The sequence below is a fragment of the Periplaneta americana genome, chromosome 16, assembly GCF_040183065.1.
Source record: "Periplaneta americana isolate PAMFEO1 chromosome 16, P.americana_PAMFEO1_priV1, whole genome shotgun sequence".
In the NCBI taxonomy this organism is placed as follows: Eukaryota; Metazoa; Arthropoda; class Insecta; order Blattodea; family Blattidae; genus Periplaneta; species Periplaneta americana.
Genome location: NC_091132.1, coordinates 135630671 through 135646345, shown reverse-complemented (window position 1 = coordinate 135646345; position 15675 = coordinate 135630671). Strand labels below are relative to the sequence as shown.

General features: G+C 35.2%; 1 protein-coding gene across 1 annotated transcript in view; it reads right to left on the bottom strand.

Moving 5' to 3' along the window:
• The window catches only part of LOC138691248 (dynein intermediate chain 2, ciliary), a 73331-nt gene extending 57945 nt beyond the window's left edge, over positions 1-15386 (bottom strand). Inside the window, exon 1 of the mRNA XM_069813072.1 lies at positions 15141-15386. Within this exon, the coding sequence (XP_069669173.1) occupies positions 15141-15194 (54 nt within the window). The 5' untranslated portion in view covers positions 15195-15386. The remainder of the gene's footprint in view (positions 1-15140) is intronic.
• Positions 15387-15675: the final 289 nt, after the last annotated feature.

Genomic DNA, 15675 nt, shown 5'->3' with positions numbered 1-15675 from the left:
ATTAAACAATTCCTCGGTCTCATATCACTTAAATAATCCCCTCAACTAACCTACTTAAAATAGGTATGTATATAGCGGATAGCCTATTGAAAATTTACAAAGTAGTCATTTTCTTATACTGAGCGGTCTATGACATTCTCTACGGCACTTGGTGGCAAGCGGGCCCAGCATCATTCTCGGTGAATGGAGTCTGCTACAGTCGTTGGAGTCGGTTATTAAAACTACAGTATTGATATTGTTTACTAACTTGACTACAGAAGGTGTTGAAAATAATGTCCCTCTGCTGCAACACATTCCTGACATCTCTGAAGGAAATTGGCATTTACACGTTCAAGTTCGTCTTCCGAAATTCTCCTGACTTCTCGAACAATACTGTCTTTTAACTCACGGATTGTGTGCAGATTGTCTTGGTATATTTTATTTTTTAGATTTCCCCATAAATAAAAATCGCAAGCTGACAAATCGGGAGACCTAGAGGGCCACAATCCTCTACTAATAACCCTGTCCTCGAATATTTCGCTTATCAAATTCAATGTTTCAGCTGCTGTATGAACATTTGCTGAATCCTGCTGGAAATAAGCACTCTGACACTCGGTATCGGTCAACTGTTCAAAAAACAGGTTGAGTATTTGTGTTCTGTATTTGTCATCATTGATTGTATCATCAAAAATTATAGGGCTATAATCCTATTTGCAAATGCTAACTACACCTACAGAGACATCAACACAGACATAGAAATACTACACATCCAACCAAAAAGCCAGAAACTAAACACACTAGAACAATATGAAATATACAGACACACAAAAATACACCCCAATGAAATTCTCAACACACAACTAAATTTCAGAACACACACACTCTTTGACTCTACATTACACCACATGAACACACCCTCACAGGAAACAAAACAAGAGGCACCAAGACCAACAACGACCAGTTCTGAGGATGACCCATAAAAGATCGAAACATGTAAACCAGGTACGATAGTATTTAACACAAGAAAGTCATATAATACATATTCCGAAATTTTTTGTCCTAAGAAGACAAACTAGCTTCGATTGTGTTTTTTTCCAGCCCTAAATACTTATATCCTTGTTTAAGATAGTTTCAGTAACAGTTCCCATCCCTCTCCTTATCTGCCACATGTACCCACGCAAGATACCTGATGCCACACGCTAGTCAGAAACCATGCGTTAATCATGTCGATGGCTTAGTGTCAAAGGACACTAACTCCAAAAATCGACTTTTTGAGTTATTTATAGTATCATGTTGTACAAAGTAGGCTTTACATAGTGAAAAAGTAATATGTCGCTACAAATAACAGTTTTATTTTTTTTGGAGATAGTGTTGTGTTAATTTACATAGATGCTAAGTGTCAAACAACACTATCTACACTTAGTTTTCTTTGACAATAACAAAATATAGACTAGAAGAACACTAAGTCGAGATAGTGTTCTTTGTCTCTAAATTATTTAACATTTCTAATACTTTATTGGTGACACTGCCTCAGAACATACAACCAACACTGTAATACAATCACCATACTGTTCATTGTTAGAGAATTGATAAGTTTTTAATTAATTGAATAAGCATTCTTAAATTAATCCAGTTTGTAATAAGTTTACAGTTTGTAAGAAACGCAGCACAGGATTGCTCTGATAATTTGATACTCTTTTATTAGAGCTAAGAAATACTCAGTTCGAATACTAGGGGCAGGTTATGGTGAAGATGGCTTTAGTGACATCTAAAATTTCGCAAGGAATGAGTGATTAAGCTAATAAGAGCATGGCTGTTATTAGTCTATCTCCAACGCCAGATAACAGGGAAAGCCCGCAAATCCTTAAATAGTGGAAAGAAATTGCTGGTAAAAAAGTTCTAGACAAAGATTGTACAGAATGTCTCCTTAAATGCAACCTCTCATTTAGTCCTGAAGACAGACATGAAATTCATAAACAATATTGCAATATTGAGAATAACGATTTGAAGCGGTAATTTTTTATGGGCCTTACAGAAGTGAAGGAAATCCAAATCCAAAAAGGATGAATCTAGAAGGCGAAACACCATTTTTCCTGGTGAAAAATAAAGAAAAGGTATGGGTATACAGGAGTTTTTTCTCGCCATATTTGATATATCCAACAAAATAATAGAACATATTTTGAAAAAAGTGACAATAACATAGTGGATACTGATCGAAGAGGAAAGCTTGAGCCCGGAATGAAGAAATCTGAAAGTACTCGTGAATATATAGTGTACCACACTGCTTAATTTTCAAGAGTACTTTCCAACAAGAGCACAAGAAACGACACTGCAAGAGAATATCTGTTTTGTGATTTAAATTTACAAAAAATATATATATATATAATATCAATTGTACAAAGAAAAATTCAGGAATGCTAATGTTCGGGCAGAAAAGTTTTCATATTATCGTCACATTTTCAAAAATAATTTTAATATAGTTTTCCATAATCCCACAAAGGATCAATGTTATAAATGTTATAAATATGATCACATGTCTGAACGTAAGAAGATTGAGACGGAGGCAGTTCATCAGTCCGACATTGAAAGAAAGGAAGCAGCTTGTCAAGTAAAAAACGATTACAAAATTAAGGCATCAGTAAACAATCTTTATTTTTTTTAATTTGATTTCGAAGCTGTGCGTTACAGTCCAAATGTTAAAACAGAATTACTGTTTTATAAACTTAGATTATTAGCTGTATATAATTTGACTGTGTATGATTTAGCCATCAGAACAGCTGAAAATTTTATATGGAACGAGGGAATTGCAGAAAGGGGAGCTGCAGAGGTACCATCATGTCTCTTTGCTCAAATGAAAAAACTGCAGAATGGTAAAAGTTTCTGTTTCATGTCCGATACCTGTGGAAGACAAAACCGGAATGAGCTTATATCAATCATGCTCTTCTACGCTGTGAATGTTTTGGACGTACCTCAAATTGAACATGTTTTTTTTAACCAGGACATTCACAAATGGACACAGTCCATGCGCACATTGAAAAAAACAGCAAAATATACAGAAATATTTGATCCATCAGGGTGATATATTATAGTTAGAGCTGTATCAAAAATAGAAGTGGAACAGAGAGATGTAATGATGTAAGAGAAATTCAGAAGACATTAATAAAGAACAAGAAAGTTGACACTAACGGAAACATTGTAAGATGGCTAGATATAGTGTGGTTCCAGTATCGGAAATGTGACAGTGAACACGTATTTTTTAAATACAATTATGATGAAGAATTCCATAAATTCAAGGTACAGAGGAAGATTACACGTGGATTTAGGCTGGATAATCTTCAGCTTAAACCAAAGCATCATGGGGCACTGAAAATCTACAAGATTATCAAATGAAAAATGTATTGCAACTGCGTAAACAGAACATTATACCGGGAAATTACCATTTCTTTTACACCAGCTTAAAAATGGAGAACAGGAAATCGTAGTAGAAGAATCTCAAAATAAAGAGCAATGAGTGATTATAAAATTAAGAGGAAATTTTAAATGTTTATATGAGAGGTATGATATTGATACTATTCAAAACATAAAATACTGAATAAAATAAAATATAATATATTCAGAATATAATTTTATTCAATGTCATTTAGGGCATAAATTCTGAGTTAAGTGTGTATTTTCTTTTCATTATGTGCAGATAGACTTTTAAATCAACTGAATTTGTAGGCTTTGCTATTTTTAAAAATAAATCGATCATTAGTTAAATAACTTTTTCGTCCAAACCCCTCATCAGCTGTGGTAAATCAAAGTAACATTAGCAACTATTTTAAAACACTGTTGTTCTAAAATGCAATGTAAAAATGAAGATAACTTTGCTTTTTTTATAATTTTATAAGTGCACTGTTAAAATTATTATTTCAGATAGCCTAATAGTATAAATTGAACTAATAATGCTAATATTATGCTTTTATGCTTTATAAATAATATTAACTGGTACTTCTATAATAATGCTAATATGTTCTGAGTTTAGATAATGTTCCTTTATAAAGAAGAAGAAATATGATAATTGCTGCTCACCACAATAAGTTAAATTTATTAATTTGCATTGTCAAATAGATCTATAATTTTTTATTAAAGTGTTTGAATTCAAAATTTCGGCATTTATTTTTAACACTATCTACAAAATTGAACGCTTCATGTTAGTAACAAAGAACACTATCTCCAAACTGTGTTAATTTTTAAGACAATATTAAATATTTCTAGAAAATATGTATTGTATTGTATTGTCTTTAGGGTTATATTCTCTACATATGGTTTAAATTTTATCAACATATCTCTTAAATTAAAGCAGTAACACAAGAAAATGTACACAAACTGTTTTTTGCATCTCCTGTAAAGTTGTGATTTTGGAGTTAGTGTTCTTTGACATTAAGCCGTCGATGTGCCGCAGCGCGTGAGAATCAGTTCACAACAAAACATAGCATTAAGATTGAAAGTGGACAATTTTCAGGCTTCTAATGGATGGCTACTTCGCTTTAAGCAGCGACATGACATCACATACAATGTGTGTGGTGAAAGTGCAAGTGTTCCAGATGAGTCGGTGGATCATTGGAAAGATAACGTGCTTCCATGTCTCATTGAAGGCTATGATGCCAAAGATATCTTTAATGCCGATGAGCAGGGACTCTTCTACTCCCTGAGCCAGACAAGAGCCTCCACATGAAAGGAGAGACCTGCCATGGTGGGAAGAAAAGTAAGGAGAGCAGTGGCGTGCATTCTGGGTAGGCTAGGTCTGCTGTGCCTACCCAGACAGACAGGAAGAAATTTATTAAATTTGTATTTAAAAGTAATACTGTTAATTTAAGAAAGTCTGCAGAGTCCTTAACTAATTTCAGCAAATTTTGGCTTGGCATCCTATTTTCATTTCCTTTTGGTTGGTACTGTACGTCGCATTTCAATTATTGTCCGCTGTGTGCTTGCTCTCGCGTCATCTTTCGTCACTGGAGAGTTGGGCAGCTCGGCTTGCTGAGCCTCCCTGGCCCTGCAGTGAGCGTAGTGTTTCCCTTCATAATCAGTACATTAGAACAGCTGGCGCATGCGCCCTGATTTACGTGTCTTGCCCATTGCCGTAGTACGTTAGGCTGGTAGGCGCTAATGAAAGCGCTTTTGGTGATGAAATTACTGTATTATAGTGTTTATTTGAACTTCTATTGGTAAAGTGAGTGTGTTATAGAGTTTATTTAAACAAAGTGAGGTAAAACTAGTGCGATATTGTTGTAATATGGCAGAAGATCACTGTATAATTGAACAGATTTTTAAAAGGACTTTCGGTTGTAGATCATTGAATGAAAAAGTTGAAATTGTAACTGTGGGGGGAAGACCAGTGCCGGCGCTTCCGAACTTTAAGTTTTTACATAAAGAAAAGAGTAGAGAATATTTACGTTATTTCAATGTGAACCAATATGTGAAAACTAATTAGCTAACAGGATGCAGTCATTATTTTGCTGGCCATGCTTATTAATTTGTAACGATTTTTAGTAGGTTATTTTACGACGCTTTATCAACAGCTTAGGTTATTTAGCGTCTGAATGAGATGAAGGTGATAATGCCGGTGAAATGAGTCCAGGGTCCAACACCGAAAGTTACCCAGCATTTGCTCATATTGGGTTGAGGGAAAACCCCGGAAAAAACCTCAACCAGGTAACTTGCCCCGACCGGGAATCGAACCCGGGCCACCTGGTTTCGCGGCTAGACGTGCTAACCGTTAATTTGTAACGAACAAAGTGTGTGGAACAAAGAGGGTTATAATAATTTAAATAATCTCAGCAATGCCATTGTCAAACACGAACGATCGCAATGTCATTTGCGTTCAGTTGTTCAGCTTTCTTGTTTTGGAAGTGTTCGTATTGACACCCAACTTGATCAACAATTGAAATCGGATGTGGCGCGTCACAATGAAATGGTGAAGAACAGAGAAATAATGAAAAGCCTAATCGACACAACGTGCTTCTTAGCCATGCAAGTACTGCCGTTCAGAGGGCATGGCGAAAGTGAAGATTCACTTAACAAAGGCAACTATATAGAATATTTACATTTGTTGAGCAGCTACGACACTACTCTTCGAGAACATGTAGAGTCGTCTACAACATTTAAGGGCACATCAACAGAATTCAAAATGACCTGATAGCTGCTATCAGTGGCGTGTTGATGGAATCTATTAAGAATGACATTTCCATGGCCCAGCATGTTGCAGTTATTTTAGATGAAACATCCGATGTAAGCAACAAATCACAACTATCCACCACTCTCAGGTATGTCCATGACCAGATAGCACAGGTTCAAAAAACGTTTATTTCCTTCGTTGATGTGAGTGCAGATAGATCCTGTAATGGTTTATTTAATCATGTAATGGACATAGTGGGATCTTATGATATTAGAGACAAATTAGTTGGTCAAACATATGACGGTGCGGCAGAGATGGCTGGAGAAATAAATGGACTTAAAACCACAGTTCAAGACATTTATCCTAGAGCTCTATTTGTTCATTGTTTCAGTCATGTCCTAAATCTAGTCTTATCTCAGTCAGCTATGAGTATTAAGGAGTGCCGGATCTTTTTTTCAGACATTGAATGGACTAAGTAGCTTCTTCTCCAAGTCTACAAAACGCGCGCATGCTCTTACTGAATATTCCAACAGAATAATTCCAAGAAATGCACCCACAAGATGAAATTTCTCTTCCAGAATAGTCAATATTGTAAAGGAGAACCGTAAATTGCTGGTGGACTTTTTTAAAAATATACTCAACAACTCATCAGACTGGGAAAGTGAAACTGTTGCTCTTGCGCGTGGATATTTGTCTTTCCTTTCAGAGTTTGAGACCAAATTTCTTCTAAATGTGTTATCAAAGATCTATGCATACATTGACATTCTGTACAACATTCTTCAAACGAAGCATTTGGATATTCTGTATTGTGTAGAAAAGGTTAATGAAACAAAACGTATTGTTCTACATGAGAGATACAGATTTGATGCATTATGGAGTGATGTTTGTAATGAAGTCGAATGTGAAGAAGTGCCGCGAAAAAGAAAATGCCTGGAAAATGATGTCATAAAATACAGGAGAATATTTAAAAAAAAAATAGACAATGTGACAAACCATATTACAGATAGGTTTGGAAATCTCCCTCAGTTGGAATTTATTTCATTGCTTGATCCAAACAAATTTCAGTCTTATAAATTAAATTTTCCTAATTCCGCCCTGGATGCGCTGAATGTAAAGCACAGTGCAGTGTTTGATATAGTTCGTCTAAAAAATGAATTGACAGTCCTATATTCAATGGAAGAGTTTCGTGGAAAATACCCTCATGAACTGGTGACACATTTAAAATCAAAACAACTCCACACAGAATTTGTCGAATTGTACAAATTGACCCTACTGGTTTTGACCATACCAAGCACATCTGCATCTGCTGAGAGGTCATTTTCTGCCCTTAAGCGGATTAAATCACTTCAAAGATCAACTCAAGGGCAAGAAAGATTAAGCAGTTTAGCCTTGATGTCCATTGAGAAGAAAAAGCTGAAAGAAATCTGAAAATCCCCTACATTCCACAGCGATGTCATTGAGGAGTTTTCTAAAAAGGAACGCAGAATGGAGTTCACCTTTAAGTAAATAAGGTATGATTTATTTAATTACCAATTTATTTTATCATTAGTTTCCGGAAGTTTCTGTTTTCTTACCCTCCTTCTGGCTGCTGCTCTGGTTTGATGTCAGAACTCACTAAAATTATATCAAATTATCAATATGTTCGAGATATTGTAAGTTGTATACCTATGTAGCATGCAAACATGAAGAGCCTACCCTAATGCAATAGGTTGCGCACGCCACTAAAGGAGAGGCTTACTATTCTTCTATGTACAAATGCAGATGGTTCTGAGAAGTTGAAACCCTTGGTAATTGACAAATATGAAAACCCAAAGTGTTTTAAAAATGTTCACACGCTGCCATGCAGTTACAAGAACAAGATTACTTGGACTCCAAAGCAGACATTCATTCTTGATTTCTTCAAGAAGTGATAGGTAAATTTAATGCAACGAACCAGTGAACTTAATGTCGGGAAGCTCTTTAAACTATTTTTGTTCTTTTAGTTGAGATTAGACCATAAAAATTAGTTTTTAAATAGGTATGTTCATGTGTTTCTTTTTCAATTTTGACAAAACCCCCATTTTGGGTTTTTCTCGATTCTGGGTATAATTTGTCTGATCCCCCGAAAAACCCAGAATCAAAATTTCACTGTATACTCTTAGAGTGGCATCACTTCTGGAATATTGTGAATTTGTAAATGTAACATATGAAGATCTTCTAAATCATGTGAAAACTAGATGGCTAAGTCTCTTCCCAGCAATTGAAAAATTTTTACGTACCAGTATGTTTCAGCCATTAAAGTCATATTTCACGTCACAAGACAAATATCCAGTTCTTTTGAAGTCCTTTTTTTTCTAGTGGAGTTGGGGTGGCTTATTTCTGTTCATGTTGAATCTTTCGTACACTACTTTTAACACTTGAATATAAATAATTGATGAAATGGCGATCTTACTCGTGTTAATTGTGTAAGCATGTGCGGCTTACAGCTGTTTCGGTGTTTCTTCACACCATCCTCAGAGCCTACTAGATCTCGGCGTCATCTCGAACTTCGCTGCCTGTTGTGTGGGTGCGTTCGATTGTCGAAAAGAGTTGAAATGTGGTGTCAAATAGTGTGTTCTGAAATTGATCTGTGTGTTGAGAATTCTCAACACACAGATCAATTTCAGAACACACACTATTTGACACCACATTTCAACAATCGAATGCACCCACACAACAGGCAGCGAAGTTCGAGATGACGCTGAGATCTAGTAGGCTCTGAGGATGATGTGAAGAAACACCGAAACAGCTGTAAGCCGCACATGCTTACACAATTAACACGAGTAAGATCGCCATTTAATCAATTATGTATGCTTATTTCTGGTTTATTATGGCACAGATGAACTTATTTCAAAAGTCCATTGCAAGGATTGAGATGAAAGAGATTTCAGTAAATGAGGTTAAAGTAATGCTGTTGGATGCAATTGACACTTTGAAAGAAAGAAAGGATGCTGGTTTTGTTAGTACTAAGGTTACAGATTTATTGATAGATCTACCAAAATCACAGTATGTAAAATTTCATAATGAATGACATGTCTTTCTATGATTCTGTCCATTGAAACCATTTCGATTGGATATTTTTGCAGAAGCCAGTTGTAAGGGCTGATATTGAAAAAAGGTTCAAATGGTTGAATGAGAAGAGTACTTGCAAATTGAATGAAAGTAACTTAGTTTGTTTGATCAGGCAGTGAAATTAAAATCTTTTGACAGAAAAAGAGAAACAAATACAGAATTTACCAGTTCATTAGCTAGTAAGAAGTGGACAATGTTCTTCAAAAGTTGTGGCTCAGAAGAACTGTATTCTGAGCTCTTAAACATTGTCCAGTTTTACTTTTCTCTCTCTGGGCATACTGCTAATGTAGAGAGAGTGTTCTCCTTAATGAACTCTCACTGGACTGAAGACAGAAGCAGATTAAGTTTGGCATCAATAAGGGCAATTCTTGATATAATGTCAAACATTAGTTGTAGTGAATTTTATAAACTGATTACAAGTAGCAAAATGTCGAAGTATCTAATTCTGTAAAATCTTCTGAAAAGTATGCTTGGTATAAGAAAATCTAATGCCCATAAAGTTAAAGTATGTGAAATTCTTAACAAAGTATCAAAAATCAAAATACATAAATGTTCCATAATAAAAGTGTGAATTGTACATCAAGTTCTCAAGTAGTCTATTAAAATATTGATGTGCATTGTATTGACATTGTACCATCATTAATAAAGTACGACTCATAATAACTTAACCTTGTACCTTTGTCCCAGTTTTATGGAAAATGATTACGGCAACCCTAGCAAAACACATCAGGAACGAAGTTGAGAAGATCTTCAGCTGCAGAAGAAATAGAGTCAGGTAATTTAATTAAATGCAAAAACATTACTCAAAGTCAACTCGGCTTCTTTTTTGTCAAAACAACTGCTCAACAGAAAGATACACAGGACAAGTAGCTAAATTTTGTTATGCAACAAATACTTCATTTCCGTGCATACAGCATCCAGAATTTATCAAATTAACACAAATGTTATAGCCTAGTTACTGTCCTCCCTCAGGCAATGATGTTGCTGGATCCCTTCTTTAAGATATTTATAGGAGTGGACGAGACGAATGTTTCCGAAATATTCATATGAACCAATAGTTTGTGTAACAGTGATCACTAGGTGGCGGATGTTGATGATCTAAAAATCTACTTAAAATGATCATTAAAATGCCCTTAAAGTAATGGAAAAATGTCATAAGATTAAAAGAAAATGACATTTAAATATTATTCACCGTACTCGCATCACAACTTCTTAAAAATTAGTTATCTTGTTTTAATGACTGTCCTGCAAATCTCGGAGAGAGGAGGCAACTTCCTGGAATTTATTGTTTATTGTTGTTAGTAAATAACATGTACAAAAATACAGTCTTAATTCTTCCCTGAAGGAGTAAAAACTCTTGCTCAGGGAGTTTAGCTAAGATAAAGGAAAAGAACATGCAACAAAATGAAGGTTTTAAGGGAAAACTATAGCTTGTAATGAGGGCTATAGCTTGTAATGAGGGTTTACAATGTGTTTCAATCAGGGGTGGTCCATGTCAGTACCTTCATTCTCCGTCTCCTCCTCCTTCTGCGCTTCACTTTTGTTACCAGTTCTTCCAGATGAGGGAGTGTAAATGACAAAACAAATTGTGGGCACAGCGTGCATTCTTGCAATCTTTGCATTAAAAATACTGTCTACTACAGTAGACATCCCTTCCGAACCATGTTGAGGACACAACGTCCTTTCCAGGACATGGTGAAAGTTTCTCCCCTTCCAAATATAAATTCTAAAGACACCCTCGTATCGACAAAAGAATAGTAGTGGTCCAAGTCCTCACTTAAACTAAGCTGCTGTCAAGCATTTTATATTATTTCCATTGTGTAAAATGAAGTCTTCAGTGAAATGAGGGACGGACTTTAGAGTCTGTTCCAAACTATAAAACTCAAACTTCACTGTTATTCACTTATTCAGTACGTAGGCCTAATTTCTACTGACCTATTGGGTTAGAAAATGATTTAACACACCTATCGGTAAAGAAGAAAGTGAAATGCATTTCAAATGATCTAAAAGTTCTTCAAAGTATTAAAAATGACCAAACATGCCGAAATAAATGTAAAAATGGCCTATTAGTTCAAAAACGTCAAAAAATGCAAAAAATGCAAAATAAAAAATTACCTTTTTATGTTGATATTAACATAGAAAGGATTTCTATATTACTAGGCATCGTCCCAATGTGAAAAATAAGAAGATGACTTTTCATCAACATCAGCCCCCTAGTGATCACTAAGACTGGCGATGTGAACTTATACAATACAATTGATACATTAGGTCACCCACATACTTCAGATTGCATGACTGAAATTGCTGTGGATTCTGTGAGAATTGAGATGTAGTGTTAGAAGTTTTGTTACTGATAACGTAAGTAATGTCAAAAATGAGAGATGCTCTTAAGAATCGTGAAGACCTTGATGTGATTACTTATGGTTGTTCTGCCCATATTTTGAACCTTTTATTTCAAGATTTATCAAAAAATGCTCCAAATGTGAAAGAACATGTCACAGAAATTGTAAAATACTTTCGCAACAATCATTTTGCAAATGCTAAATTCAAAAATGAAGGTGGACAGTCATTAATATTACCGCAAGATGTGATGGAACACACTTGTGGATTGTCTCACTGCATACATAAAAAATCGCCCTATGTTCGTAAACATTTGTGAAGAGAACAGAGACAAAATTCACAGCTTGATTTCGAAAAGAGTGAGTGTCTTTCAAATTAAGCGTCTTGCAGAAGACTTATTAAATGTGTTTGTTTTAATGGATTATTTTATGACGCTATCAACATCTCAGGTTATTTAGCATCTGAATGCAATGAAGGTGATAAAGCCAGTGAAATGAGTCCGTGGTCCAGCACAGATAATTACTCAGCATTTGCTCATATTGTGTTGTGGGAAAACCCCAGAAAAATCCCAACCAGATAACTTGCCCTGGCCATGATTCGAACCCGGGCCATCTGGTTTCACTGTCAGACACTAAATATGTTAAAACCTACATCAGTAGCACTTGGCATTTGTCATAAAAATGACTGCACAATTGGCTAAGCTGTCGAACTATGGAAAGCTCTGAAAGATGATTTGGAAAGACTACATATAATACATGATGACAAGAATCATCCCACAACAAAGATATTTCAAAGGCGCTACAATCAAGCACTTACACCATCACATTTTTTGGCTTTTTGGGTTGATCCTAAGCTTCAACATTCCTCCAAATATAAACTAACTGTAGAAGAACGTGAATCTACACTTCTGTTTGCTCAAACTGATTTTTTTTTTCATTTCATTCATTATATTCCATAGATCCAGGGGCGAATGCTAGTCACGAAAGTTAGGCTTGCTTTTTTATGCATAGGGGAAGATGGGAGGATATAATAATTCATAATTCATAAAAATAATCAGACCCACATAAATAATTTATTTTATAATTATGAAATCATTATGAGTCATGGATCATATTCGCTTATCAGATGCAGAAGTTCGATATAATATAACAAACATGGCCAACAAAACAGTTTATTTAGTTTTTTCGACCCTGCCAACCAATGCACATTGCTGTATTGAGCTGCACTGAACGAGCGCACATATTCTCTATAATGTCTGTCTTCTCTTGAATAGTCCTTCAGGAAAATGGATTTAATAATAAAGTTTCAATGACACACAATTCCGAACTCATTGCAATACTTCAAATTAATGTTTAAGAATTAATAATACATTCAGCAGGTAATATATGCATTCCGCTCAAACAATTACATTGCACTCGCAAATCACAGCACATTCCCGCTGTCAATACTGGTCTGTGTAGCGTCAAAATAAATAGTCGTTGGTGTAGCTCTCGGACCAGAGCTTCAAACAACACATAACAGAAGCATGTGCGCCTAGGACGGACTAAGGAGGAAGGCACTTGAGCGCGCATCATATTCTCACTATTTCTACGTCTTCCCTGCAGCTCCAAGAAACGAGCAAGCGTTGCGATACTTGTGGTGTGCAACCTGCGGATGGTTTTATGCCTATACAGTATTCCAAAAATCAAAATAAATTTTAATGTACTGTACGTAACGCCATTTTGAGAAATATACATTCTACGAAAATATTGGGCTTGCGCAGCTAGCATAGCATGTCCTGAGAAATCGCCCCTGCATAGATCTTATATTAGCAATAAAGCTTTAAGATGTGGAACAAGTCAAAATTTTACAAGATTACAATTACAATTTTGAAATTTTCTACAATTAGACTAACTATAGTGGATCCTCATTCTTATATAAAATAGTAAATATGAAGCAAAATCTTGCACATTTTTTTTTTTAAATTATGTACACAGATGGACTTTTAGGAGCTGTGTCTGCACTGCAGTGGATGGAAGTCACAAGAATCTATCATTAGTAAAGGCAAAGACGTCATGAATGTAAATAGTCAGCTGCTAACTGCAAGAGCTGGTGTAGAATGTGTTTTCTCTACAATTGGTGCTGTGTATTCTAAATTATGCAGGCTTGGTACAGATCAAAACTTGTGTTCCTATACAAGCATTTGAATATGCAGACTCCATTAAACATAATGCAAGATGAAGACACTATTTGAAAATAATTTACTGAGTTTTCATCTATTTTTGGTTGTGGTGTGTTGTTGTCTGTTCTAGTATTTTTATCGTTTCACGTATGTGTATAGTTAGTAAGTGTATAATTGATGTTGCTAGTGTTGAATTGTGGAGTAAGTTATGTGTTTGTCCTTGATGTGGTTGACTAGGCCTGTGTTGTTCTTCACTGCAATATGATTGGTGAAGTGTATGCTGTTTCTGTTGATGTTTTCCATGTATTTAGCTAGCCTGTATGCTGGTGCAGACATGTAATTAACTAGGGATCTGATTGCTATAGCCTGTTAAGTTTGTGTATTTTAGGTTGAGCATTCATTTGTGGAGCTTCTGGTTTCATTTGTTTCAAGTACGTTTTTTTTAACTTAAAACTAGAAGTCTAACTCCTGTTGGTCCAAGAGGACTATATATTGGTGTGATTTGTTATTACAGTTATTACCAATATCTTGTTTACTTCAATAAATCCAATTAAAAGTATTAATAATTAGAAGGTAAAAAATTGTTATTGAAACAAAAGAATCTGATTTAGGCCCTAAACAAAAAAAAACCGATTTTGAATTTAATTTAAGAATAATCGTTATTTCTTTTCACCCTGGTGTCGATAAAGTAAATAATTACCATACCCAAATCTTTTATCACAGACTGTACTATCAATAAAATTACATAAACGTTTATTGAATATCGCGATTATTAATTCATAGGTATCGGAATTTATTATGGATTTCTGTAACCCAGAGTCTTGTGATTGATCTTTCTCTGTGGTGGCGGCATGACTGCAATTGCTCTTTGTCATTTAATACTTAATAAAAAGTGGGATAAAACCAGCACTGATGCAGTTCCCTTCCTACTCCACTTTTACACCTAATTTGTGACAAGTTAAGCTTGTTTGGTTTAGACTTTTGTTATGCCTTGCATATACGATCAACTGCATTTCCACAAAAAAAAAAAAAAAAAGAAGAAAGAAAACAAACAAACTTATAAATTCAACGATTTTCACTTCCGAAATCACCGGAACTACCTCAGCGCTAGTTTCACCAAAATGTGTAACTACATAATATATAAACGTTTGTAAATAAATACATATTATAGGCCATTCATTATCTCGTGAAATCTACCTGCGCGTCAGGGGAAGAAGAAAGTGGACTGAGAAGCTTCCCTTCCTAACTACGTTCCTACTTGTAGCCAGCGAGCTCGCTTAACCCCATCATAAGATTCTTACTATATGTGCTACGGCGCACATAAGCATTGGTTTCGCGAGATAACGAATGACCTATGTATACTGAATTACCCACTGAAGAATTATTAATTTAGGCTATAATATTTATACTTACGGATTTCTGTGGCCCAGGACCTTGTGCTGTGGTCTTTTTCTGTGGTGGAGGCATACCTGCAGTTGCTCTCTGTCATTTAATATTTAATGTGAAATTTAAGTAGATATATATATAAAAGTTTGTAAAGAAATATTACGCAGCTTCTCGCAATCAAAATTAAACATGGTGGCATATTAATAAACATCTACATCGATGTACATTTGTTTATCGTTGCCATGACAACTCAAGTCTTTGTAAAGGCCCGCTCCCACTTACCGGAATCGAACCGAATCGAAACGAAAAGTCTACTGCCGCTCACATCTAGTGGAAACGAACAGAACAATACTTTTGTGTTTTGTCATACAAAAGATGATAATTCTACACAATATCTATTATTTTTTCTTCTTCATATTAATTTGTGATTTTTGTATCAGCAATAACTTTCAATAGTAAATGAATTAAGCCGCCAAGAGTGGATATGGTTCATTTGTTTTATTCACGAAGGTTTCACGAGAACTTACGATGATACCCGAAACAAGAAATTGTTCGATTCCGC